The 27652-nt window shown below is 36.1% G+C and overlaps 1 protein-coding gene across 3 annotated transcripts in view; it reads left to right on the top strand.

Annotated features, from left to right (window-relative positions):
• The first annotated feature begins 487 nt into the window (after positions 1–487).
• The window catches only part of TXNL1 (thioredoxin like 1), a 39164-nt gene continuing 11999 nt past the window's right edge, over positions 488–27652 (top strand). For 2 of the 3 annotated variants that reach the window (XM_079718042.1, XM_079718043.1), the window contains exons 1-6: positions 488–592; positions 11312–11408; positions 13339–13512; positions 21679–21801; positions 23486–23555; positions 25485–25657. In XM_079718042.1, the coding sequence (XP_079574168.1) occupies positions 495–592; positions 11312–11408; positions 13339–13512; positions 21679–21801; positions 23486–23555; positions 25485–25657 (735 nt within the window). In that variant the 5' untranslated portion in view covers positions 488–494. Of the gene's footprint in view, positions 593–10565; positions 10777–11311; positions 11409–13338; positions 13513–21678; positions 21802–23485; positions 23556–25484; positions 25658–27652 lie in introns of all 3 variants that reach the window. The other variant, XM_079718044.1, reaches the window with a different exon arrangement.

Below are 27652 nucleotides of genomic sequence, written 5' to 3'. Positions count from 1 at the left end.
GAAAAAAGGGTTCTTTTCTCACTTTCCCACCGGGAAACTCCTCGGTGAAACACCCTAGTCTCTGAACCGCGGAGAAATACACGCACTTAAACGCAATCTGCGCCTGCGCCTGCGCCGCTCCAGCCAATGAGGGGATCCTCAGTCGATGGGTGGGGCCACAGGTTGCGCTTTAGGATTGGACAGGAGGAGCAAACGGACGGCGCGGAAATGACGTCAAGGCGCGCAAGCGCCGGCGGACCTGCTGCGCGGTGGCTGCCGGGTGCCGCACGCCTTCCCTTTCCTTGCCTCTCCCTTTTACCCCGGCTCCCATCCCCGCCCCCACGGCCGCTCCGCTCTCTGGCGTGACTCGGCATTGAGAGCCCCGGGAGAAGACTCCGCGCTCGCTACCTCCTCTGTCCAGGCCTCGGCCTTCCTGAGCCTCCCTCCTTCCTCTCCCGGGTCTTCTTCAGTTTTGAAGCCGGTGGCTTCGCGGCCGCCCTGCCGGACTTCTGAGAATGGTGGGTGTGAAGCCGGTCGGGAGTGACCCGGATTTCCAGCCGGAGCTGAGCGGCGCGGGCTCCAGACTCGCCGTGGTCAAGTTCACCATGCGAGGGTGAGTCCGGGCCCGAGCCCAGTGAGTCTCGGCTGTCTGTGCTTTTCTTTCTCTGTTTCCCGATCCCGCCTGCCTTGTGGTCGTGTTCTGCTCCGGAATGTCCGGCGCTGGCCGCAGCCTAAGGCCGCTGCCCGGTTAGGCCTCAGTTCCTGGGTGTGAATCCCCGTTTGTGCACCGGGGCGTCTCTGGCGGGCTCGGAGGCCTGGTCGACCGCATTCCCCAGCCCGCGAGATCCCCGCCCGCTGTTTCTGAGTCCTCGGAAGGGCTCTGCTCTTGGGGGTGACCCGGCTCTTTCCCTTCTTGTCTGTGGGAGTCTCCCACAGCCGCCCCTGCTTGCGCCTGTCGCTTTCTTTCCCGGGATGCAGCTGTCACTTGCATCTTAGAAACTTGGAAAATTTAATTTACCAGACGGTTTGATTCTCTTTACCACCTGCATATGTGGAAAACTGTAGGAAGATTCAGCTACCCAACTAATCCGCGGAGTGCTTAGACCTAAAGCTAATGCATTTTAAATTAAGTTAATGTTGGATCAGGATGCTTTTTAATTTTCTTAACGTTTCTGTTACTTCTTTGATTTGTAAGTTAGGCCACCTTGTGTAAGCTGCATCAGATCACGGAAATTATAGTAGGTATATATATATATACAGTACACGTAGACAGGTGTCCAGATATCTGGCTTTGACCAAGTAGACTCCATTTTTGACTTGATGATTTAAGAGGACAGGACACTTGAAAGATGTTATCTGGCTTTGGTAAATCTCAACATAATTCATAGGTCGCAGAGCTGGCGGATCTTCCATGTTGGGTGTGCAGTGTGTCCCTGTATGAGAGTGACGTGCTGGAAATAGACATTCAGAACCAAGATTTCAGCGAGCTTGTGTATTTGCTTACTTCCCCTTGTGTATGTCAGTGTCCAGTGAGAAGGATTAGAAGTCTCCTCTTGATCTACCTTGACCCCCTGGTGTTATTTACACTTACACTAACTTGGAGAAGTCTACTACAAATATCACTGTTTATGCAACACATTTTGTTGTCCAGGTAACTGTATAGACATAAGGCAGTGTTTTGAGTCTTAGAGCAAAAAGTGATTCAAACCTATCGAACGTGATTCGATAAATGTTGAATATACAGATGGTGGCATTAGGATTAGATTAGGTTTAGGGGATGTAGGGATGTAGGTAGAGATGAAAACAAGTTAGGACTTACCTTGGGACCAATCTCTCTCATACAGAATTGGAAAGGGGTGGTACATTAGATTTTAAGGTTCGTCTTCCCAGTTTTGTTGATTTTATAATGACCATTCTTAATATGAGGGAATACCTATATACATTTGTTAAGTCCTAGGTGGAAGTTGGAAAAAGGAAGAGATGATTTTAACAACGAAACTCATTTTTAGTTCACTTTTCTAATTCTAGTTAGTGGGAGCGTTTATACTTTTGTGCCTCAATGATATACTCTCTTTTCCCCTTAACCATAGCAGGGAGAGAGATGAAGAGTAATACATGATTTATATGAAGTGAGAAAAGTTACTGTCATCCCACTTTAGGCCAAGAACATAGTTTTCTCGAGCACCTGTTTCTCCATTTCCTTTCCATCCCTACTTGAAGCCTTATTCCTTATTCTCACCTGCTGTGCTTTGTCCATCCTATTATTTTTACTAAAACACTATACAGATTGTCATTCTTCTGTTTAAGAATCTTCAGTGGCTCTCCGGTATTTCAGTTGTTTTTTTAATTGTAGTGAAATACATGTAACATAAATTTGCCATTTTAAAATGTACAATTCAGTGGCATTAAGTATAATCACTACACACACACACACACACACACACACACACATACACATACATTTTTTAAAAATCTTTTTGGCCGCGCTGCGTGGCATGTGGGATCTTAGTTCCCCAACCAGGGATCGAACCCGCGCCCCTTGCATTGGAAGCGCGGAGTCTTATCCACTGGACTGCCAGGGAAGTTCTAGTGCATTCACAATGTTGTACAGTCATTACCCCATCCATATCCTAGAATCTTTTCATTATCTCAAACAGAAACTGTGCACCCATTAAACAGTAATTCCCATACCTTCTCTCCACTGCCCCCAGCCCCTGGTAACCTCTCTTCTAGTTTCTGTCTCCATGAATTTGCCTATTCTTGATAACTCATTTAAGTGGAATTATATAATATTTGTCCTTTTGTTTATGGCTTATTTTAGCATAATGTTTTTAAGGTTCATCCATCTTCTAGCATGTGTCAGATTTTCCTTTTTAAAGCTGAGTAATATCCTGTTGTATATGTATATATACATATACATATGTATATATACATACAACATTCTGTTGTATGTATATACCGCATATTTTTGATGGACATTTGGGTTGTTTCCATCTTTTGACTATTGTAAATAATACTGCTCTGAACATTGGTGTGCAAGGATCTCTGTGAGTCCCTGTTTTCAGTTCTTTTGGGTATATGTCTGTGAGTGGAATTGCTAGGTTATATGGTAATTCTGTATATAACTTTTTGAGAAACCAGCAAACTGTTTGCCCACGGTAGCTGCACAAGTTTGCCTTTCCACCAGCAATGCAGGAGAGTTCCCATTTCTCTACATACCAACTTCTTTTATATTTTAGTGGCCATCCTAGATGAGTGTGAAGTGGTATCTGGTGGTTTTCATTTGCATTTCCTTGATGACTGGTAATTTTGAGCATCTTTTCTCGTGCTCGTTGGCCATTTGTCTTTGGAGAAATGTCTGTTCAAGTCCTTTGCCCATTTTGAATTGGATTGTTAGTTTTTTGTTGTGGAGTGGTAGGAGTTCTTTATATATTCTGGGTCTTAATCCTTTTTCTGATATATCATTTGCAAATATTTTCTCCCATTGGTTGCCTTTTCAGTTTCTTAATGGTGTCCTTTGATGCGCAAAAGTTTAAAAATTTTGCTGAAGTCCAATTTATCTATGGTTTTTTCTTTTGTTGTTTCTTGTGCTTTTGGTGTCATATTCCAGAAATCATTGACAAATCCAATGTCATGGAGATTCATCCCTATGTTTTCATCAAAGAATTTTATAGTTTTTACTCTTAAGTTAGGTCTTTGATCTATTTTGAGTTAATTTTTATATATGGTGTTAAGTAAGGGTCCAACTTAATTTTTTTGCATGTGGATATCCAGTTTTCCCAACACCATTTGTTGAAAAAACTGTCTTTCACCCATTGAATGGCACCCTTCTCCAGTATTTTTTTAAGCAATTAAAATAGTTGTCACTTACATCAAATTTGGTCTGTGTAAGGCACTTATTGGAACACTTATTGACTTCTGCAGTCCTCAAAATAATGTTTAAAATTATCTGCATTTTACAAATGAGGAAGTTGAGTCAGAAGGAGATTAAATGACTTGTTTAAGGTCCCAGTGTTGAATGTACTCTTTGGGTTGTAAAGTGCTGTCCTGTTCTTCCCAGCCTAAGCAGAAGGGACATGCAAGTTCACCTCTGTATTGCATGGAGCCTGACATTTTTCAGTAAATGTTGCCTTGAATAAGCTCTGCCTGCAAAATCCTTTGATGGAAGTCAGTTCACTTCACACTCAGATATTCATTTCCCTACGTGTAAAGTGGGAATAATAACATGTAGCCTAACCATATCGTTTAGAGAATGAAATTATATATGTGCTTTATATACTGTGGTAACATTTTTGTAACTGGTATCTCCAAACTGTTACTTCTTAAATATACCCGGATACACTTAAGTGGTCATAAACAGTGCTAGTTTTGTTATCACTGATGGGTAAATGCCAAATTTAAAAAGATATGCATTTTCTTTCCTGTGAAACTCGGCAATGAGTGATTTTTATCTTGAATTCATGAGTGTACCACTTTTGTAGATATGTTTACCATATATTCAGTTTTTTTAAAAATTATTTTTATTGGAGTATAGTTGCTTTACAATGTTGTGTTAGTTTCTACTGTGCAGCAAAGTGAATCAGCTATAGGTATACATATATCTCCTCTTTTTTTGGATTTCCTTCCCATTTAGGTCACCACAGAGCATTGAGTAGAGTTCCTTGTGCTATACAGTAGGTTCTCTCAGTTTTCTTAAAGCAGGTCTTACTTTGTAGTTGGTTAGGTGTTATTGTTACCATCCAGTTAGAATGTCAGTGTATGTTAGGATGGTGAGATCTAACGATTATGATAGTTTGTCCCAATAATACATTGTATAATGGTATTAATTATATATTGTAGGGCCTTCCCTGGTGGTGCAGTGGTTGAGAGTCCTCCTGCCGATGCAGGGGACACGGGTTTGTGCCCCGGTCTGGGAAGATCCCACATGCCGCGGAGCGGCTGGGCCCGTGAGCCATGGCCGCTGAGCCTGCGCGTCCAGAGCCTGTGCTCCGCAACGGGAGAGGCCACAACAGTGAGAGACCCGCATACCGCTAAAAAAAAAAAAAAAAAAAAAAAAATGTATATTGTAAAATTGCTGTGGACTGAAGGTACTTTACCATAATACAGAGTTAGGAGGCCCAACAGTTCATAAGGACTGGGCAGATAATATTAGGGAGTGAGGTGGGTGGCTGTAAGATAACTAGGGAATGGTGAGGCCCTAGAGAACATGTAGAGAATTTTAAAAAATATTTTTATTTAAAAAAGTATAGCTGACACGCAAAAATGTATACAAATCATTTAAGTGTAGAGTCTGATAAATTTTTGCCGTGGTCACAGCTGTTTAACCAATACACAGGTCAGGAATAGCAGCGTAGCACAGTCACATCCCCACCCCCGCAACCTCCTGCAGGCTCCTTCTCATCACTCTCGAACTTTAACACTGTAGACTAATTTCGTCTGTATTTGAACTTTATAACAATGGTATCACATAGTATGTAATCTGTCTGGATTCCTTTCAAGAGCATATAAATGGTTTTAATCTTGGCAGTTAATTTAGAAATAACAACCAAAAAAAAAAAAAGCACAGTGTAGGCCACTGTTTTGGGGGTTTTGAAATAGCAGTTAAGAGTTGGGTTTTGTGATCAAATTTCAGCACTGTACTTCATTGTTCTTGTCTTTGAAATGCGGAATGGTAAAGCTTAAATGAATTTAAACGTTTTATAAGTTACCTAACATGTAATAAATGCTTAATGAACGTTAGCTATTTTGTGTTACTAATAGGACCAGTTATGGTTATGCCTGTCCATTAGTAAATATAAGACATCTAGAAATAACCTGTTTTAAAGTTATGCCCCGCAGAAAAATAAACTTTTAAAATACGTCTTCAAAAAGCACTTACATTTTCCACACCCACACCAGCTGAATGTGTTTACACATATTACTGCTCATGGTGGAGCACTGACTACTTTAGCAAATAGGAAAGAATAGCAAATTCTTGAAATAAAATCTATTTATATTATGACAGTAAACACACATTTTTTGTTTTAATTTATTTTATTGAGGTATAGTTGATTTACAATGTTGTTAATTTCCACTCTACAGCAAAGTGATTCAGTTATACATAAATACACATTCTTTTTCATATTCTTTTCCATTATGGTTTATCACAGGGTATTGAATATGGTTCCCTGTGCTATACAGTAGGACCTTGTTGTTTATCCTGCAGAGTTTTTCTTAAAAGTAATTTTTACGGAATATTTCCATGGTAGCTGTGTGGTACCAGGTGCTTGTATCAGAAGACAGGAATGAAGAATTTTTTTCATAGTGAGTTTTCTATAACTTAAAAAGTCAAAAATAGATTTCATAACTGAAAATGACATGCTTATTAACAATTTCCTTCCATTTTCTCTGTCCAAGCTAGGTTTTTTAACATCTTTAGTTTGATATAAAGCCTTTAAGTATTTAGGTTTCATCAACAAATAATATCTAATTCAGCAGACTGTGAAAAACTGTAAACACAAATCTTACTAAGAACCTAACGTGGTGCTTTCAAAGAAAGCTGATCTTGGATTGGCTTTAGGAGTTAACTGTTCTAGTTGTGGTCCTGCCATTAACTAGAATGTCTGACCTTGATCAAGTCGTTCAACTTTTCTTCACTTCTCATTGATTGAATAATTGTGTTTAGGTTAGGTCAGTTTTAAAGTTTCAGTTTTGTGGGTTTGGTTCTTTACGTTTTGCAGAAAGCTAGAGGGTTGTCTGCTGAGGTTTTTCTCAAAGCATAAGTCAGAATCTTTCTTACATACTGGATCTAACAGATCAGCTTTCCATCAAAAAGAAGTTCAGAGGTGGAAAAAGAACTCTTTTTTTCTTTCTTTCTTCCTTTCTTATTTAAGCCTCTGGACTAGATGGTCTGGTCTCTTTTACAACAAGTTCAAAGGTCCTGAGGTTAGGTACTATCTAAAGACTGCAAATCAAGGGCTGTGCAAGAGGAAAAAGTACAATCCTGAAATTTAGGCATACTTGCAGAAAAATATTTTAGAGATAGGAAAGATCATTAAAGAATCTAGTCCCTTCTCATTTTATACAGAGAAATCAAATGATTTGTTCATGAGCTCAGCTAAAAATGGAAATTTAAGTTTACTTTTAAATGCTAGGGGTAAGCGAGGAAAACATCTTACTTAAAATAACAAATCAGTTCATTTGAGTGATTATAATGTGAAAGTATGCTGCTGTATATAATCTGTGCTTCTGTGTTCTATGATTTATTTTGATTTTTGACTAAAGTTCCAACCTATGATGGCTAACTAAAATTAAACAAAGGATCTAGATAAGGTTAAATTTTGAAAGGGAACACTTATTTTCAAGGTAGCCATTATTTCAGTACAGTCTCTTTAGCTTCAAGAAGAGTTTCTTTAACTCCAGGTAGCTCATACTTGATTGATGAGTAGAGTGATTATGTCAGTACAGTGCGGAGGTGAGGTTGGTTCATATTCTATTTTTCTTAGGTAGTGAGGAGCAGGAATAGAAATAGAACCTGTAGCAGGAAGGAGAAAAGCCCTCAGCCACAGAGTCAGGCTCCCTTTCAGGTTCCTTTTAAGAAAGTCAAAATTAATAAAACTACACCTGAGCTCCTGCAGCCAGCTCCTGGTCCCCAGCGGGGGTCATTCTCATGTTGCGCTTGCTTCCTCCTGTCCCTACCTGGATGGCAGCCCTGTTGGCTCAGAGCTCCCCTTCCATCTGGATACTCCCAGCACCTGTAAGCGGGCGCTTCCACTCGCTTGTTTTTGTACATTTTAAATATCCTCTGAGGTGTAGCCTCTAGGTCTGAGCCACCTGCCTGTCTGTCCAGGTATTTCCTGAATACTAGTTACTATTTTTCCTAGGAATGTTTTTACAAAGTTGCATGGGTTTAAATGGTTTACCTCAATCTTATTTTTTCCATAAGCCTTCTTATTTTCGAGGGCACGCTTTTGCAGAAAGAAGGTTTTTCAGGAATGAGAAGACCTGATACTGTGTGTACACCAGGTATATTTTGTGGTACAGCATGATACCTGCGCTTCATCCGTGACTACTGTTTAAATGCAGTTAACATTCAATTCTCTATTGGCAATTTAATATTTTATGAAAATACCTGTTTATCATATAAAAGCAAAGGATACAGAAGTATAGGTAGTTTTAAAAGTCTCCCCTAAACTCTCTTCCTTTTCCAGTCCCACTTTACAGAAGTAATTGTTTATTGTGTGACCCACCTAACTTTTCAATATATATTTATGTACATATATAACATATAAATACATATATAAATACATATTTTTAACGTGGTCATAGAAAATATTTTATCATGAGACTTAGTTTTCTTTTAAACTGTATAAATTATCCTTATCCTTTGGTGTGAATGTCATAATTTTTTTTAATTGAAGTATAGTTGATGTACAGTATTATATAGGTTACAAGTGTACAGTATAGTGATGCACAATTTTTAAAGGTTACACTTCATTTATAGTTATTATAAAATATTGGCTATATTCCCTGTGTTGTACAATATATCCTTGTAACTTATTTTATATGTTATAACTTTAAAAAATTGTTTTCTATTGATTGCCATTTAGATTTTTTTTTTTTAACACATTTTACTGCTTTTTTTTTTTTTGCGGTACACGGGCCTCTCACTGTTGTGGCCTCTCCCGTTGCGGAGCACAGGCTCCGGACGCGCAGGCTCAGCAGCCATGGCTCACGGGCCCAGCCGCTCCACGGCATATGGGATCTTCCCAGACCGGGGCACAAACCCGTGTCCCCTGCATCGGCAGGCGGACTCTCAACCACTGCGCCACCAGGGAAGCCCCCTAGATTTTTTTTTTTTAACTATTTCAAACATTGCATTGAACTTCCTTATACATATTATTGTGAAATTGAGTAAGTGTTAAGATAAGATTGACATTTAGAAGTGAGATTGTTGAATCTTGGGTTGTGTTCATTTAAAATTGGTAGATAATGACCAAATGGCCCTTCAAAAAGGATCTACCAATTTGTACTCCTATTCATAGTGTTTAAGACTTATTAATAACCAGAAGTATTTTGCTAAACTAAACATAGGTTTTGTCGACTGTAAATGTCTGTTCCTTTAAAATTTAGTCTCCAGGCCTATTTCAGCATTGTTAGATCCAAAAATTTACTTTCAGAAGCATCAAGTTTAATATTTAAGAAATTAAGAGTTACTTTCTTAACTTTTTGGTATGAATCTTAAGGATGGCAAAAGGTGAAAATGCTGATTAAAATGTTAAGAATGGAGAGAGAATCATAGCTTGAATTTGAAAATCTTGTATTTTAGAGTTTGCTTTTCCTTGTGTTCGTATCTGCTAAAGCCAAGGTTTTTCTCATTTTTGGGAACTTTTATTGAGATATACACAGTATACAATTATAAATGTATAGTTTAGAGAGTTTGCACAAACTGAATATACATGCACGTTTAATCAGCTTCTGGACAAGTAGAACATTTCTAGCCTCTTGAAATCTCTCTCATGCCCTTATCCTGTCACTAACTCTCACAAAAGTAACCATTGTCCTGATTTATAATACCATTGATTTGTTTTGGCTGTATTTGAACTGTACATAAATGGAATCATATAGTGTACTTCTCTTCTCAGTGTTATTTGTGAGATTCATCCGTATTTTGGCATGAGGTTTTATACATCAGTCATTTTCATTGTTGTATACTGTTCCAGTATGTGAATAACTACAGTTAGTTTACTTATTCTGTTGTTGAAAGGAACTTAGGTGGTATCCAGTTTTTGGCCATTAGAAATATTGCTACTACCAATATTTTTTCAAAAACCCTAAGGCAAACATATACAGACATTTCTGTTTTATATACCCTAGAAGTGGTCATAAGTAGGCATAAATCTTGCATTAGCAGATACTGCCAGTTTCTTTTCTTACCCCCTGAAGTGGTTATACCAATTTGCACTGTCACTAACAGGTCAGTTGCTCCAAGTTCTTGACAGTACTTCCTTCTCTATTGTTTTAGCTGTTTTGGTGGGAGTAGTTTTATTTTTTTTTAATTAAAAAAATTTTTTTAACATCTTTATTGGAGTATCATTGCTTTACAATGATGTGTTAGTTTCTGCTTTATAACAATGTGAATCTGTTATACATATATCCCCATATCTCCTCTCTCTTGTGTCTCCAAATTTGCATTTCCCTGGTTTCCATAGTGACCGAGGAAGTCTTTTTCTCTTTATGGACTGTTTGGATAACCTCATTTGTCCAGTTTGAGAGTACCCTTTTTTCTTTTGGATATCAGTCTTCTTATTGATTTGTAGGGGCTTTTTTTACATATTAGAGGTATAAGTCCTACGTTTGATATGTTTTACAGATATTTTTTACTAGTCTGTGGTTTGTCTTTTCACCCTCTAAATGGTATCTTGATGAACAAAAGGTCTTAACCTTAATATTTTCCAGCTTATCAAGTATATCCCAACATATCAATTATTCCCTTTTTTCTTTAGTGCTTTTTGTGTTTTAAGAAATAAATCTTTGCTTACTCCAAGGTTTTGAAAGTATCCTCTGTATTTTTTTCCTAAAACTGTTGTTTTACCTTTCCCATTTAGATCTATAATCCATCTGGAATTGGTTTTTGTGTACAGTGTGAGTTAGGGGTAAAGATTCATTTTTTCCCCCCATGTGGATATCCATATTGACTCAGCACTGTTTATTGAAAAGACCATCCTTTCCCCACTGTACTGCTGTGTCAACTTTTTCAGAAGTTCGGTTACTGTGTATGGGATGGGTCTGTTTTTGGACCCTTTTCTTTTAAAATTGGTGAGTTTGTTTATCCTTTATACTCTTAATTTTATAAAGCTTTTTGTTAGTTATTAATATCTAGTAATGTAATTTCTTCAACTTTGAACCCCGAAATGCTTGGGCTATCCTTGATCTTTATTTCCCTATAAATTTTAGAATTTAAATTTGTTAATTTTTCCAAGGAAACCTTGGAATTTTACATTGACTTTAAAGATCAAATTGAGGAGACTTGACATCTTGACAATGTTGAGTTTTCCAATTCATAGGTATAGTATATTCCTCCATTTATTTAGATCTTTAATTTCTTTCAGTGAGAAGAAAGCTGGAAGACAACACTGTTAGACTTAAAGACTTAATATAAATCTGTAGTCATTAAGACAGTGTGGTACTGATGCAAGTGTATCTAAATAGTACAGTGGAAAAGACGAGAAAGTCTAAAGACAGGTTGATCAGAATGTTTTTAATTCTATGTTTTAATTGACAAGATCTTTAGAGTATAAATTAGTACAGTCTTTGGTGTTATTTTACCGAGCATCTCTTACTTTTCACACAGGTGTGGACCGTGTTTAAGGATTGCCCCAGCATTCAGTTCTATGAGTAATAAGTATCCACAAGCAGTATTCTTGGAAGTAGATGTACATCAGTGTCAGGTAAGGCAAAAGAGTCCTTAAAAAAATGTCTTTTTATTTACAAATTGATTTGAAATTCAACATTAATTTCATCCTTTATCTCTTTATGCACTAAGTACTTATTTTTTTGAAGGTAGGATAATATTATGTTAATGTCATTATTACAAATGTTGTTATGGCTGCATTAGTTAAGAGGGGTAGTCCAATATTAACTGCTTCTGAGTTTGCTGATAATATTTTTCTGGTACAAAACTACTATTATGTTGTTAAACTTAATAGGTCACCTGGCAGTTCTGTGTTTTACATTTCTTTGTTTATTTTTTTGTAAATCTAAAATTATATCTTATACTACAGACACATTGGTTGATTAGAAAGCCATGGCAGAGAATTCTTGGATATAGTTTGTTTTGAATTGATCAGTTTATAACCCTAGTTCCAAAGCTGCATACTCAGCAGAAAGTTTAAAATGTTGGTTACTGTTCATTGAGCCACAGTGTTGTAGGTAGATTGCCCTGGTTACTTAGTCAGCATGGCTATGTGACAGTTTTGCATTTGCATATGTAGAAGTATGGAGGAGTTGTTAGAGAAAAAAAATTTTTGAAGGCTTCTTCCAAGACTAAAAATGTAGTCTTTTGACTAAATAACAGCTCTATAACTTTTTTTTTTCCAGTGAAGCTTTTGTCTTTGATACATTTCTGGGTTGGAAAAAAATCTTAGAATGTTATATAGCTTTCAGATAAGTATTTTGGGGATGGTGCAAACTCTATGTTATATGTTTATTGTTTAGTATTTATATCACATACTTCTGGACAGCAGCCCTGGCCTTATTTTAAGTATTAACTGTCTCTGATCCTGAAGTGCTGTCTTCTGGAGCTGTGTGGCCCTGTACAGTAACCACATGTGGTTGGGTACTGAGTACTTGAAGTGTGGCAAGTCCAAATTGAGATGTGCTGTAAAATACATGTAGGATTTTGAAAGCTTAGTATGAAAGAAAATACGTAAAGTATGTCATTAACTTTTTACATTGACTATATGTTGAATTGCATATTTGGATTTACTAAGATAAATTATTTAAATGGATTTCAATTGTTTCTCTTTACTTTTTTCTTGTGGATACTAGAAAATTTAAAATTACATGTGTAGCTCACTTTTGTATCTTGTATTTCTTTTGGACAGCACTGTTCTAAAAGGTCAATCTTTTTTTTTTAATGAGGCTTAGAAAAGACATCTCTGTAAACTTTATGCTTTTTTTAAAAAAACAATATAGTGGTACTTCTTCCTAGTGTTTGAATATGCAAGGTGACATACTTATTTTACTATTTTCTTTACACTTCTCATGAAGAGTTTAATGAGTTCAATGAATCAGTGACTAATTAATTTTCATTCGGTAGCTAGTCTTATGATCTCGTGGAGTTGGAGCAGAATTTAAAAAGATACCCGTTGCAGTGTTTTTGATGGAAGACCAGAAGTCATTTCTTTAAGAGTAGAACTAGATGAGGTTTGCAGTGCAAAGGGTGTTACCTCCTTTTCACGGACAGATGGGCTACTGTTTTTTCAGATGTGTACTTTTTCCTAGTAGCAGTGGTTTGTGTTGACATATCTCAGTACCCTTCTGGGGTTCTCCATTTGAGAAACAGTCTGTCCTTATGAGAGAACTGTCTGGTGTTGTAAAGTGCAATTTCTGTGTTAGAAGCCGATTGTTCTATTGGATGAAGCACTTAACAGTAAAACAAAAATGCAGGGCTATTCTTCATTGCGGACATAAGGGTAATATAGTTGTGTCCCTTCAGAATAGTCCTGTTTTTTCTTAAGTAACAATTAGGAGTAAGTTATTTTACATGTTTTTAGTTCATGCTTGTGATATTTAACTTCCATAGAGATGCAGAGTGAATATTCAGAGTGGTTTAAGAGTAGTTTTAATTCATAATGCTCTCTAACTTGACAATTCTAGGGAACAGCTGCCACCAACAATATATCAGCAACACCAACATTTCTGTTTTTTCGAAACAAAGTGAGAATTGATCAGTATCAAGGAGCAGATGCTGTGGGACTAGAGGAAAAGATCAAGCAGCACTTGGAAAACGACCCTGGAAGCAGCGAGGACACAGATATTCCAAAAGGCTATGTACGTAGAATTAAAAGTGAAGTCATGATATATCCTGCATTTGTCATTATTTGGTTGAAGTGAAGTTCACTGTTTTCATGTTTTGTCTTTTGCTAGTTAAGAATACTTTCAGTTAAGAACTTTAAAAGTAAATTTAGTAGCTGACTATTGGATTTTGTCTATGTTGTGTGTATTATAACCTTAAGCCCCCATCGTAAACTATTTTTCCAAAGTTTTTCCTCCTTATTTTCTTTGCCACTTGTTTTTTTAATCTGCTTTCTGAACTATTTTAATAGCCATTTTTAAAATTATTTATTTATTTATGTTTATTTTATTTTATTTTTGGCTGCGTTGGGTCTTCGTTGCTGCGCGGGCTTTCTCTAGTTGCGATGAGCGGGGTCTCCTCTTCATTGTGGTGCACGGGCTTCTCATTGCAGTGACTTCTCTTGTTGCGGAGCAGGGACTTCAGGAACGCGGGCTTCAGTAGTTGTGGCATGTGGACTCAGTAGTTGTGGCTCACAGGCTCTAGAGCACAGGCTCAGGAGTTGTGGCGCACGGGCTTAGTTGCTCCGCGGCATGTGGGATCTTCCCGGACCAGGGCTCGAACCCATGTCCCCTGCATTGGCAGGTGGATTCTTAACCACTGTGCCACCAGGGAAGTCCCAATAGCCATTTTTAAACATTTGGTTTTTACTTTTTTCCCCTCCCAAAGTGAAAAAAATTTTCACTTTTTGACAATTGTGTAAAATGACATGTAAATTTTAGTGTATGACCATTACATACTGAACTCCCTTTTCTGCTGGTTTCTAAAGTTTTCTTTTTCTTTTTAAATGTATCTATTTAAAAACCCTAGTTACTGATTTTGTTTTAGAACCAAATGTGACTTTAGTATTGGATATGTTTTTCAAAGTTTTAAGAGTTATTATTCTAAATAATAACTTGAAGACTTAAGAACGTCAAAGTTTTTGAAAACTATATAATATGAATAGTCATAATTTGTGTCTATCATATGAGAGCTATTCAGGAAGGAAGTAAAATTCAGAAGTAGCACTTCCTGGTAGCTGACTTGTTTATGCAAATTGGTAAAACCTGCATACCAAAATAATATTTGTATATATATTTTTAAATTTTGCTTGTTATAAAGTTATTGTGTTAGCAGATTAAAAATGACTTTTTTTAAAAAAAAAGTGTTACCTCGAGTTAAAGCTAGTATATGAAAGCAAGTATACCAAGTACATTAAAAATTTTATTTATTTATTTATTTATTTGGCTGCGTCGGGTCTTAGTTGCGGCATGCGGAATCTTTCGTCGCAGTGCACGGTCTCTTCGTTGTGGTGTGAGGACTTCTCTCTAGTTGTGGCACGTGGGCTCTAGAACGTGTGGGCTCAGAAGTTGCAGCATGTGGGCTCTAGCTGTGGTGGGCAGGCTCCAGAGTGCTCAGGCTCAGTAGCTGCAGCACGTGAGTTCTCTAGCTGTGCACGGGCTCTAGAGCTTGCGGGCTCAGTAGTTGTGGTGTGCAGGCTTAGTTGCCCCACGGCATGTGGGATCTTAGTTCCCTGACCAGGGATCAAACCTGTGTCCCCTGCATTGGAAGGAGGATTCTTAACTATTGGACCACCAGGGAAGTCCACCAGGTACATTAAAACAGGCCTGCCATGGAGCTACCAGTCATTATGTAAGGCCCTTAAATTCATGTTGAATAAGGAGAACCTGTAGTCAGGTATATATGAGAGATTCTTTTTGTGTGTATGGGTGGAGGGGGAGTTGTGTCTTCAGAAAGTGTCTTTAACATGTGGTAGTGGCATTAATTAAGTTAAGGACTTAATAATATTTATTTAAAATAGAACTGTTATATGATAATTTGAAATGGTAATAATATTCAGTTAGAAAGTATGAACATGTGTAAGTCAGGGTTATGACACCTTTTGGAAAATTTTGGAAATCATTTGACTTCCAAACAGTTCTAAACAGTTGTGTTTACTTCTTTGTATTTTTTTCCTTGATTAGCAAGGATTTTTGCCTGAAAAAGTCTTATGGGCACAACAGTCTTGGCTGCTCAGCTGCAGCGATACTTCTTTACATCAGCTAAGTGTGATATCAGGGTTTTGGGTAGGAAATAAGGGAAAAATGAAGTTTTAGGAAATAAGACATTTAATTTCATCCAGATGTTATGAATACAAAGTAAAAAGCTGTTAAAAACATTTTCATTTTTTCACATCAGGTGTCAATGAAGACTTGAAAAGTTTTGAACTATAGGTCTTATAGGGTTATTAAATATTTAAAACTGGTAATGTGTTCCCAAGAACGGCATTGTTTTCACAACACAAATGGAAACTGAATGAAAACCTGTATCTTAAAGTAGATTTATATATAAGTATTACAAAATGTATTGACAATTTTAAAATAAAATTTTAGGTTTCTTAGAATAAAGACTTTCTCTCATTACGTTTTAATGCTAAAAGGCTATATAATTATTGATTTCACACATCCTATAGTTTTGAAACTCCTGATTTGACTGGAGCCAGAGTGAAAGAAAGAAATATCTCTCTTAGGGGGGTTTGAGGTATTAAAGATGTGGGGTATGATACTCAAAAGGTTAAGAATCAAAAATCAGAAGTAATACAGTGTTTTTGTAAACATCATGACTTTGAGTTTTTAATATGTTTATTGAAGTTTGGAAAAAAATTTTTTTTTCCAATCCTGATGTCTTTTATTTATTTCTCTTATCTTACTGTAGTGACTTATTCCACAGTAGTGTTGAAAGCAGACATCCTTGACTCGTTCCTTATCTTAGGGGGAAAGCATGCAGTCTTTCACTATTAAGTATGATGTTAGCTAGAAGTTTTTCATATATGCCTTTTATCAGGTTGAAGAAATTCTCTTCTATTCCTAATTTGTTGAGGATTTTTTAAAATCAAAAATGGATATTAGATTCTTGAAAATATTTTTTTCTGTGTCCATTGAGATGATCATGTTTCAACATTTTGTTTCTTAACATGGTGAATTACATTGAGTGACTTCTGCATGTTAAACCAGCATACCATAACCTAGCATACTCTAGCCACTCTTGACTATGATGCATTATCCTTTTAATATATTGTTGAATTACGTTTGCTAAAATTTTGTTTAAAATATTTGCCTCTATATATATGAGGGACATTGGTCTGTAGTTTCCTTTCTTGTATGTTTTGGTATGAGGGTAATGCTGGTGTCATTAAATTAGTAAATATTCTCTCCTCTTCAATTTTCTGAAAGAGTTTGTGTAGAATGGGTACTGTTTCTTCCTATAATATTTGTTAGAATTTAATAGTAAAGCCAGCTGTACCTGGAGTTTTCTTTGTGGGAAGATTTTTAACTACAAATTTAATTTTTAAAAATAGGTAAACAATCCAGTATCTATTTCTTCTTGAGTGAGCTTTGGTGGTTTGTGTCTTTCAAGGGATTTGTCCATTTCATTTGTGTTGTTGAACTTATGTGCAAAAAATTGTTCATAATATATTCTCTCATTTTTTTAATATCTAAAGAAACTGTAGTACCGTCACCTCTCCTAATATTGGGATTTTTTTGTCTTGACCACTCTGGCTAGATGTTTCTTAACTCACTGATCTTGTCAGAGAACCAGCTTTTGATTTCATTGAGTTTCTCTATCGTTTTTCTGTTTTTCATTTCATTGTTTTGATGTTTATTATTTTCTTTTCTCTGTTTACTTTGGGTTTCATTTGCTCTTCTCTTTCTAGTTTCTTAAGGTTGAATTTGAGACCTTTCTTCTTGCCTAATATAGACATTTAGTGCTATAAATTCCCTGCCCTGGGACTTCCCTGGTGGTCCAGTGGTAAAGAATCCACCTTCCAATGCAGGGGATGTGGGCTCGGTATCTGGTTGGGAACTGAGACCCCACATGCTGCGGGGCAGCTAAGCCCGAGCGCCACAACTGTTGAGCCCGTGTGCCTCAACCAGAGAGCCTGTGTGCTCTGGAGCCCGATCACCACAACTAGAGAGAAGCCCACGTGCCACAACAACAAAAAATATCCCACATGCCACAACAAAGACCCAACGCAGCCAGAAAGAAAAAAAAAGTCCCTGCCCCAAGTATCTCTTTAGAAGTTGGGAACGTTTTAAACATTCTATTTTTTCTCTCCCCTGTTTTCTTTTTTTTTTTAATTTATTATTTTTAAATTTTCATTTTATTTTATTTTTTTAACACCTTTACTAGAGTATAATTGCTTTACAATGGTATGTTAGTTTCTGCTTTATAACAAAGTGAATCAGCTATACATATACATATATCCCCATATCTCCTCCCTCTTGCGTCTCCCTCCCACCCCTCCTATCCCATAATTTATTTTTTTAAAAATACCTGTATTGGAGTATAATTGCTTTACAATCCCATATTTTGTAAGAGTACCTAGTATGGCTTCAAATCGCATGAGGGGGCTATAAATATCAAGTCTTCCTCTCTAGAAGTTTGCAGGCTAGGCACTCTGGAATCGAACTTGTATTTGCATGTGTTCTAAATCTTGAGGCTTATTAGTGTATTTCAGTGTTCCAACCTCTGAACTGTAGGTTTTGGTCTACAAATGTGTCACATTCATCAAAATAAACATTAAATGTCCCTAATTTATGTAGTAGGTAGGACAGATCTTTCTTTAACCAAAAACTTGAAGCATGGAAAGTTTTTTCTAACTTCCTGTGTGTCTCATGTTGGATTCCACTCACCTCCTCTCCCCAAAGGTGAAATCTATTCAAGCAAACAAACAAAAAAATCTAGTTGACAGAGTAGTGTTATAAACATGCATGTCATTCACCTGTGTTCATCAGTTGTGAATATTTCCCTGTTTTTGTTCTATCTTGATATGTATTCATCTACTTTTATATTTTGCAGCATCATTTACAGAGTAAGTTATAGACATCCAGATGGTTCATCTGTAAATATTTCAGCATGGAGCTCCTAAGAACAAGGACATTCTCTTATATAGCCATGATACCATTATCACTTCTAAGAAATTTAACATTGATATGATATCTATCCCTAATGTACAGCCTGTATTCAAATTTCCTTAATATATCTCCAAAATATACTTTATAGCTGTTTTTCCCCAATCTTGGATCAAATCAAGGGTCATGCGTTGCATTTAAGTTGTCAATCTCTTTAGTGTTCTTTAGTCTAGAAACTTCTCTCTGCCTTTTTTCTTTCATGACTGCCTTTTAATTTGGCTGTGCCACGCGGCATGTGGGATCCTAGTTCCCTGACCAGGGATCGGACCTGAGCCCCCTGTATTGGAAGCACAGAGTCCCAACCACTGGACCTCCAGGGAAGTCCCATGACTGCCTTTTTTTAAAGTTTAAAGCCACACCAGTCTACTGTAGTAGCCACTAGGCACATGTGGCAATTTTTATGTGACTAGGGCAACTGAGGAACTGAATTTTTAGTTTTATCTATTTTTAATGGATTTAGTTTTATATTTACACATGTGGCTAATGGCTATCTCATTGTACAGTGCAGGTCTGGACCATTTGTCTTACACAGTGTCGCACAGTCTGGATTTGTCTGATTGTTTTCTCATTATTCTTTCCTCATTATTGGCAAGTTGATTGCATAAGTAGTGATACTTATGTCCAATTATATATTTTCCAAATATGTCAATTTGCAGTTATGTCAGGTATACAATATTATGCCAGTTTGTCCCAGACAGTGTTGTATAACAGAGCACTTTAATGCAACTGTTCGGATATGATACTTGTTTTGTGTGACCCATGATAAATTAAAAAGCAATTTTAAATTATTTACTTATTTAGTTTATTTTCATCATTAAGGTATTGGAAGTATGACTGCAATGTTGTCTTCAAGCCTGGGGTCTTGATCCTGCATATAGTATGGAAGAGCCATCTCGGTAGGATGGTAGACAAATGTTTGAAAGATTTTGTCACATTTTCAAGGCAAATGTTCAAGAAGTTCAGAATAATTCTGTAGTAGTAGAACTTAGCTGTGTAGTGCTCCTTTTCTTCCTACGTCCCTTTTTGAATTGGCTACATTATGTTACCCTGAGTAATACATTTAACATCTAATGCAATGTAACATTTGATATAATAGAAAATAATATTTTGGCTTTGGAAGCATTTAGGCTAGTCTATGAATAATTAAGGGTCTATTCTAATGGATTATTACCATATTGATAATTACTTGAAATGTAAAGTTTTCTTTAGTCTTTCAGAACTATATACACATGTATTAGTATGTGTATTAGTATTCATAATAAAGACTGATAGAATGGTGAACATGTAACTGATAGTTTAGAATACTTGGTAATCTTTATTTTTTATTTTTTTATTTTTTTAAAATTACTTGGTAAACTTTAAAAACAGTTTTTGTTTAGTAGATGAAATGGAAACTTTTCTAGAAAAATAGTTTCAAAATCAACTCCACTAGAAGCAGAACTCCTAAATAGACCAATCACCATTGAGGAAGTAGAGAAAATAGTAAAAGAGCTCTTCCATAAATACCAAGATGACTTCACAGGGAAATTCTACCAAATCTTTAAAGATCAGGTAGTATGGTGTTAACTGCAACCACTCAAGACCGTATAAAAAGAGAGAAAACTTAAAATTTTCTTTTTGAAGTTAGTTATGACATTGATCCCAGAATCTGACAAAGTTTGCAGCAAAACAGAAAGCTACCAACCAGTTCCAGTTAGGAATATTGGTGTACAAATCTTAAATAAAATATTAGTAAACAAAATTCAGCAATCTAGAGGAGAAAAATCATGATTTCCTAATATGGGGAAAAAGCATTTGACAGAATGCAATATCTATTTATTCCTAAAGTGTTCAATTAAATTTTAATGGGGAAGTACTGGAGGCATTCCCACTGAAGTCAGAAACAAGACAGGGATGACCACTGTCACTGCAACTCTGTGGCGTTGTGTTGAAAGTATTAGCCAAAACGTATACAGGAAAGTGTTAAATGACACCACAGGGAAGCACTCAGCAAAATCCGGAATATAAGAAATCTATAGGCTAAATGACTATAGCTTAAAAGAGATTTAAGAGACATTAGCCAAATACGGTATTTGTACTTTTCTTGGATTCTTATTCTGAGACTAAGTAATTTCAACTGTAAAACATTTATGAGACAGTTGAAGAAATTTGAACATTGATATTGATGATATTAAAATATTATTCATTGTTTTAGTTGTGATAATGATATTGAGGATTTATTTTTGAGTACTTATCTCTTGTGAACACACTGAAAATGTTCATGAATGAAATGAAAAAAAAATTTACTTGAAAATAATTGGGAGAAAGGTTGGGAATGGTTACAGGGTAAAGGTGAGATAAGAGTGGGCATGAGTTGATGATTATTGTAGCTGGGAGGTGGATACCTGAGGTTCACTGTATTAGTCTATTTGTGTATGTTTGGAATTTTCCATGATAAAAATTTTTTAAATAGTTATTTGCTATTCATCTTTAAACTCTTCACGGATATAGGTTTAAAGAGTGCATGATTACTAGAAGAGGGAGGTAGGCTTTCTTTGGATATTTTGCAGATATTTTAATTTGCATATTTTCCACTGCAAAACACTGTTATTAAAAAACGTATAAGTCAACATTTAATAATCTTTGTGTTAAAGACTTGGTTTTGGATTCTTATTAAGTGGGCTAAGCCTAAATTTGGCTTTAATTATTAGTGGTAGATGTCAGTTAGAAGTTCAAATGAAAGGGTTATTATAAAAGTTTTAGTAACTATTTTAAATGAGATAGAAGTTTTCTTTAAAATTGCTTAATCAAGAGAGAGTCACTCCAAGATAAAATAAAAAGTTAAAAAAAAAAAGAATCACATACAAGGATGTATTGTACAACACAGGGAATAGTCAGTATCTTATAGTAACTATAAATGGAATATAACCTTTAAAAATTGTCAATCACTGTGTTGTACCCTGGAAACATAATATTGTACAGTAAAAAAAAAAGAATCACATACAAGAATGTATTGTACAACACAGGGAATAGTCAGTATTTTATCGTAACTATAAATGGAATATAACCTTTAAAAATTGTTAATCACTATGTTGTACCCCGGAAACATAATATTGTACAATAAAAAAAAGAATCACATATTTACATTTCTTATTAAGATTTTTATACCAAATCCAAATGCTTTGCCTAAAGTCTTGGTTTAATGTTTTTCAGATGGATTTAATGCCTTTTATTAACAAAGCTGGCTGTGAATGTCTTAATGAAAGTGACGAGCATGGATTTGACAACTGTTTACGAAAAGACATGACCTTCTTGGAATCTGATTGTGATGAACAGGTAACCGAATGCTTAAGGCTTGTAGGGATTATCAGTATTTATGCCTGCTCTTGTTTCTTGTTCAGGTTTCCATCTCAGGATTTCATGTTTCTCTTTTCCAGATGCTCACTTCTTTCTTCCTTTTTATAACTTCACCCCTGTCCTTTGACCCTGCAGACCCCCCTCGTTTCTTTGTTCTTCTGTGCCAGCTGCATTACAGAGAATCACCGATCTCTTGGATTGCCCTGAAGGCTGAGTTGAGCCTTCACTTTTCTTAAGTCCTTTTGTTCATTCTTGACTTGCCTTCATACTTCCTGCACGACTTTGTCCCTGAGAAATAGAAACTAATTAGATGAGCACTCCCTGTATGTCTAGTCCTCACTCCCAGATGTAAACCTGTTGTATTTCCCTATAATTCCCAGCATTATTGTCCCAGAGGAAATAGTATAGTATAGTACTGCCTTTATCAAGCCATCTCCGTCTTCATCTTGACTGTTATTTTTCTTAATTTAATTTCTATTCCATTGCCTCTGCTTTGTCCCCATTTCCTGTTCATCTTTTACATGTTCACAAAAGTTATTTCTCTAAAATATAAATCTGATCATGCTTCTCTTTCTTAAAAGAGTTAAATTGTTCTTCAGTGACTTCAGGAAGAAGGTGTCGTATTCTTGCTGACTTTATCTGCTTCTAGCTTTCTACTCTCATAATCCTCTTCACCTGTGGTTCAGGTCTCTAAGTGTGTCATGCTTATTTTCTGACACACAAGTACAGGTCAAGTATAAAAGGTACTTACATAACCAAAGGGAGTAATATAAGTATTTTCTTAAGCAAATAGACCACAGTGATTTGAAATCATAAATCCAAATCCCATCTTTCTTTGTTCCAGCCAGAGCTACCTTACTGTATAGCTTTGAGAATATCATTCACATTGTGCTCCTTGTAAATGGTGCCCTGAAAATAATGTGGTGATGAGTATCAGAAGGACTGGCTACAGCTTCCCGGAAATCTTCCTGCCAAGGAAATCTTCCTCCCAGGGTAGAAGCATAGGTACCTACATCAGACAGAATTTTAGCTGGAAAGAAGATTGAGTGAATGAATCAGAGATAGGCATTTCGGCATTGTTTTGTGTTGCAGTTCCCTTACCTGGCTTTTCAGATTCAGTTAGTCAGATGAATTTAAGATGGAGGTTTGGAGGTTACTGTTAGAGCTGTGAGTCCTGTTCTCTTGAGTTTTGGATCAGATAGAGTTCATTTGAGGTCTAGTCTCTCCATGTAGCCTGTGTGCATTGTCTCCAAATTGTCAAGTGACGTGGGTGGGTGCTTCCACAAATAAATTGTTTTGGAAAATAATAAGCTTAATATGCTAAAATATATAGTTTAAATTTTAATTTCGGGATTTTGTTTGATTTTTTTGGAAAGCAGATTGCTTATCAGTTTTAGGTCACAAGACTTTAGGTTCTTACATATAATTTTAGTTAATTCTATTAAATTTTGTTGGTATTTTTTTATACGAATAATACATTAATGTATTTCTCAAATGTCAACCTAATCAAGTTACTTTCAACTTACTGATGTTCTGTATTACATTGGTTTTGTTAGATGAATTAAATTTTGTCTGCTTCTTAGTTATTTAAATCTCCTTAGCTATTGTGTTATTTAAGGTATTCAACAGCCCTTTAAAAATGAAACTATTATTTTCTTCACAGCTCCTTATTACCGTGGCATTCAATCAGCCTGTTAAGCTTTATTCAATGAAATTTCAAGGGCCGGATAATGGTGAGTAACGGGCAGCTTTTCTTTAAACTAACTTTCTGCTCTGTAGACCTGCTAGCACATATTTAAAACCTTGCTTGTTTTTCTTTTCTTTTTTTTTAAATTGAGGTATAGTTGATGTATACTCCTGTGTAAGTTTTAAGTGTACAACATAGTGATTCACAGTTTTTAAGGGTTATTCCATTTATAGTCATTCTAAAATATTGGCTGTATTCCCTGTGTTGTACGGTATATCCTTGTAGCTTACTCATTTTATAGGTAGAAGTTTGTACCTGTTAATCTCTTACCCCTATCTTGCTCCTCCCCCCTCCCCTCTTCCACACGGGTAGCCACTAATTTGTTTTCTTTATCTGTGAGTCTGCTTCTTTTTTGTTATATTCCCAAGTTTGTCCTATTTTTCAGATTCCACATATAAGTGATATCGTACAGCATTTGTCTTTCTGTGTCTGACCTATTTCACTTAGCATAATACCCTCCAGGTCCATCCATGTTGTTGCAGATGGCAAAATTTCATTCTTTTTTATGGTTGAGTAGGATTTCATTGTATATATATTTACTACATCTTCTTTATCCATTCTGTTGATGGACACTTAGGTTAAAACTTTTTATTAACTAGAGGTAAAGATTTCTTATTTTGGGAAGGAGTGGAATTGTTCTTACAACAAAGCAGTGGGCAAATAATGTGAGATGATTGGACAGAAAGTAATAAAGAGACGTTTACCCTTTTTCCAAAGTTTTTTATTTTAGAATTTAAGTTCCCTCTTAATCTGAAAACGAGGGAGCCCTTTCTTCCAACTAAAGATTCTAGGTTTGAGGTAGCTATTTTTCAGGATCAGAACTGGGAGAATTATTTCACATTGCTCCTGTTATAGGTGATAATACAGGCTCTGGATCTTCCTATTTGTGCTCTAATTACAGTTTCATCTTCTTTATACATATTATGCTGCTGTAAACATGATTGTACAGACTTAGCATTTTTCTTTTCATTAAATAAAGAATTGTTCTATTCACCCCACCCCCACCCCCTTTTTTCTGTTTCTTACTGAAGTGTTTTTTGCTGGTTGGGGCGGACGTGGGAGGGGCCATGGGGTGGGGAGTGGGGACTAGGATTTTGGTTTTTTTAGTTGGTTGGGAGAAATAGTACACTTATCAGGAAGCATTCCCTTATCATTTGCTATTCTAAATTTTCGTGTATTAATGATTTTTCACTAATAATATTGTTTCTTTATTCTGAGAATGCAAAGTATTTATAAAAGCAAATGCTATGGAAATGAGTATTTAAGCAGTGTGACTATCTTAAGATTCCTTAATCAGTCACAAAACACTGGTCTGAAGTTAAAAGGACTAAGACATTCTATCAATATGATTTTACCACTGAGCACATGCTAATCCCTAAGATGAATTTTGGTAGTTTGTGTAATTAATTTCCTTCTGGCTAAATGTTGTCACTGATAGTGCTTTCCTCCTAAATAACAAAATGTACCAACTGATGGCAACTGCAAGACCCACGTCAATGTTATTTCTCTTATGGAACTTTCTGTCGGCCTGCATGTGCTGTCAGACTCCACTGCCACCTCCCCTATACCTCCTCACTGAGAGCTGTACATGTATCATAGTATGTCTTTTATAGTTGAGGGCAAGAACTCTGTGTATATGTTATGCATGTACATATATATATATATGTGTTTTCATCTAGTATTCCTAGTACCTTGTATAGTTTTAGCAGGCCAAGAATATACCAGTAAATGTCTGTTGGGGGCAGGGAGTATGGTTGTGAAAATACTCAGACTTTCTTAAAATTTCTAAAGATACAGGTAGTTATGTGCATATGTGTTTATGTCCTTCTGTTTGTATAGTGTGAATGTAATGATAAAGGGAACAAAGTATTGTATGTTTGGCATTAGCATTTAATTTTATTTTACCATTTTATAGGTCAGGGTCCTAAGTATGTAAAAATTTTTATCAATCTACCCCGGTCTATGGATTTTGAAGAGGCAGAAAGAAGTGAGCCAACTCAAGCTCTGGAACTAACAGAGGATGATATTAAAGAAGATGGTATTGTCCCACTTCGTTATGTAAAGTTTCAGAATGTTAACAGTGTAACTGTAAGTGGTATTTCATTCAGATATATTTAACGGGTTGTGGGTGACAGTTCATGCCATCTTTAGTATCCTAGCTGATTCCAAGTGATCCTTAGAAGTAATAATTGTCCACTTGGTTTGAAATGCATAAACATGTCTAATGAGCTAATTAAATTTCCTTCTTTCTAATTCGTCTGTGTGCCCTAAAGAGGAAAGACAGATTGATTTTTTTTTAATTTGTGGATTTGTCAGTTTACATATATATATATATATATAACGTATATATCTTTGGCAACTTTTGTTAAAAGTTTATTCTAGAAGATTTATACTTAAATAGAAGATATTTGTGCTTCCTTCATACCTGGTGATGAGTGATAATACATTTGTAAAGTCCAATTTACTTCTCTAGAATATAGAGCTTTTAATATTGTAGTGGCCTTGATCTCAGTAAAAATGACTTTTAAAAGATAGTTTTATATTATCTTAATTTACATTAAGAAAGCAGCAGCTTTTTAGCAGTTATTAATTGCTTTTGTGAATTCTCGTATTAAAACCCAACACACGCTTCTAAACCACCCATCCACCCTAGCCCGTTCCTTCAGAGGAGGGGGTAGGAGGGTTATAAAAGAACAGTGGGATACCTAGAAAAAGGAGTAGGAACCAGCACAGAGTCACTTGAGAACAAGGCATGCCAAGCTCATGTGATTTCTTTGTGTTAGTGGATTCTGGTTTTTGTAAATTAGAAGAATGCCATAGCATGTGTTCATTTTAGGAGGCTTTCAAGTGGAATTTCACAGAATATACTTAGTGGTAAGATGAAAGATGATATGAAGTTGAGTTTTCAGTAGTTGAAATATTTTACCCAGATGAAATTAAAGAAAATGGTTATATCATACTGGAACACTGGTTATGAAAAAATTTTTTGACTTTACTCATATTTGTAACATTCAATTAATAACACCTGCTTTATTTAGTGATGGGAGGAAGGCATTTGTTTATTGGAAAAGCCCTTTAAACCCAGAGATCCTAATATAATCTCCTCTATCTTTGAGAATCATTGAACATAGTTATCTTGTGATAGGTTCACAGTTATCACTGTGTCCTATCAAAATCAAAATTTTAGTCAGTGACTTAAATCCAGACACAGAAAGCATGCCTGTCACTTTTTTTGGTGATAAAATTGAAATTGAAGTGACATTTTTAAAAAAAATTTATTTATTTTATTTATTTTTGGCTGTGTTGGGTCTTCGTTTCTGCGTGAGGGCTTTCTCTAGTTGCGGCAAGCGGGGGCCACTCTTCATCGCGGTGCGCGGGCCTCTCTTGTTGCGGAGCACAGGCTCCAGACGCGCAGGCTTAGTAGTTGTGGCTCACGGGCCTAGTTGCTCCGCGGCATGTGGGATCCTCCCAGATAAGGGCTCGAACCTGTGTCCCCTGCATTGGCAGGCAGATTCTCAACCACTGTGCCACCAGGGAAGCCTGAAATGACAGTTTTGATCAGGAAGTGTAATCAGAATAAGTAGATGGATTTTAAAAGCAGTAAATATAAACTGTTGTGCTTAGATTAAAACATTGCAAATAAATAGAGAGCTAGTTTAATAGTCCACTTATTATAGACTTAGAGTTTTTAATTGAATAGCTCAGTTTGAGATGAATCTGTGGTTTCCTGTACAAACAACAAAAACTGATTGCTTAGTGCCATCTGAGAATGAAAAATGTATGTTGCTGAATTCAAGAGAGGCAATAATAATCTTAAGTAGACAGCATGTAGAGTATTATTTTTTTTAATAGAGCAAATTTTAAAAATCCAGTATATTGAAAAAGGATCTATGAGTAAAGTTTCTGTCTCCTAACATGCTGAGGGGAGTTTTTAAATAGAAAGGGTAAAGAGCCAAACTTTAAAAAACATGTAAGCCACAGTACAGTTTTAGGACCCTATTTCCAGTACTATTTTTTTCTTTTAAAATTGTAGGAAATAGAATGAATGAAGGATTATCAGAAAGAATATAACTGCAGAGATTT

Source organism: Hyperoodon ampullatus (genome assembly GCF_949752795.1).
Source record: "Hyperoodon ampullatus genome assembly, chromosome: 13".
Lineage (NCBI taxonomy): Eukaryota > Metazoa > Chordata > Mammalia > Artiodactyla > Ziphiidae > Hyperoodon > Hyperoodon ampullatus.
The sequence above is the reverse complement of the archived record's forward strand: the minus strand, read 5'-3'. Positions and strand labels throughout refer to the sequence as shown.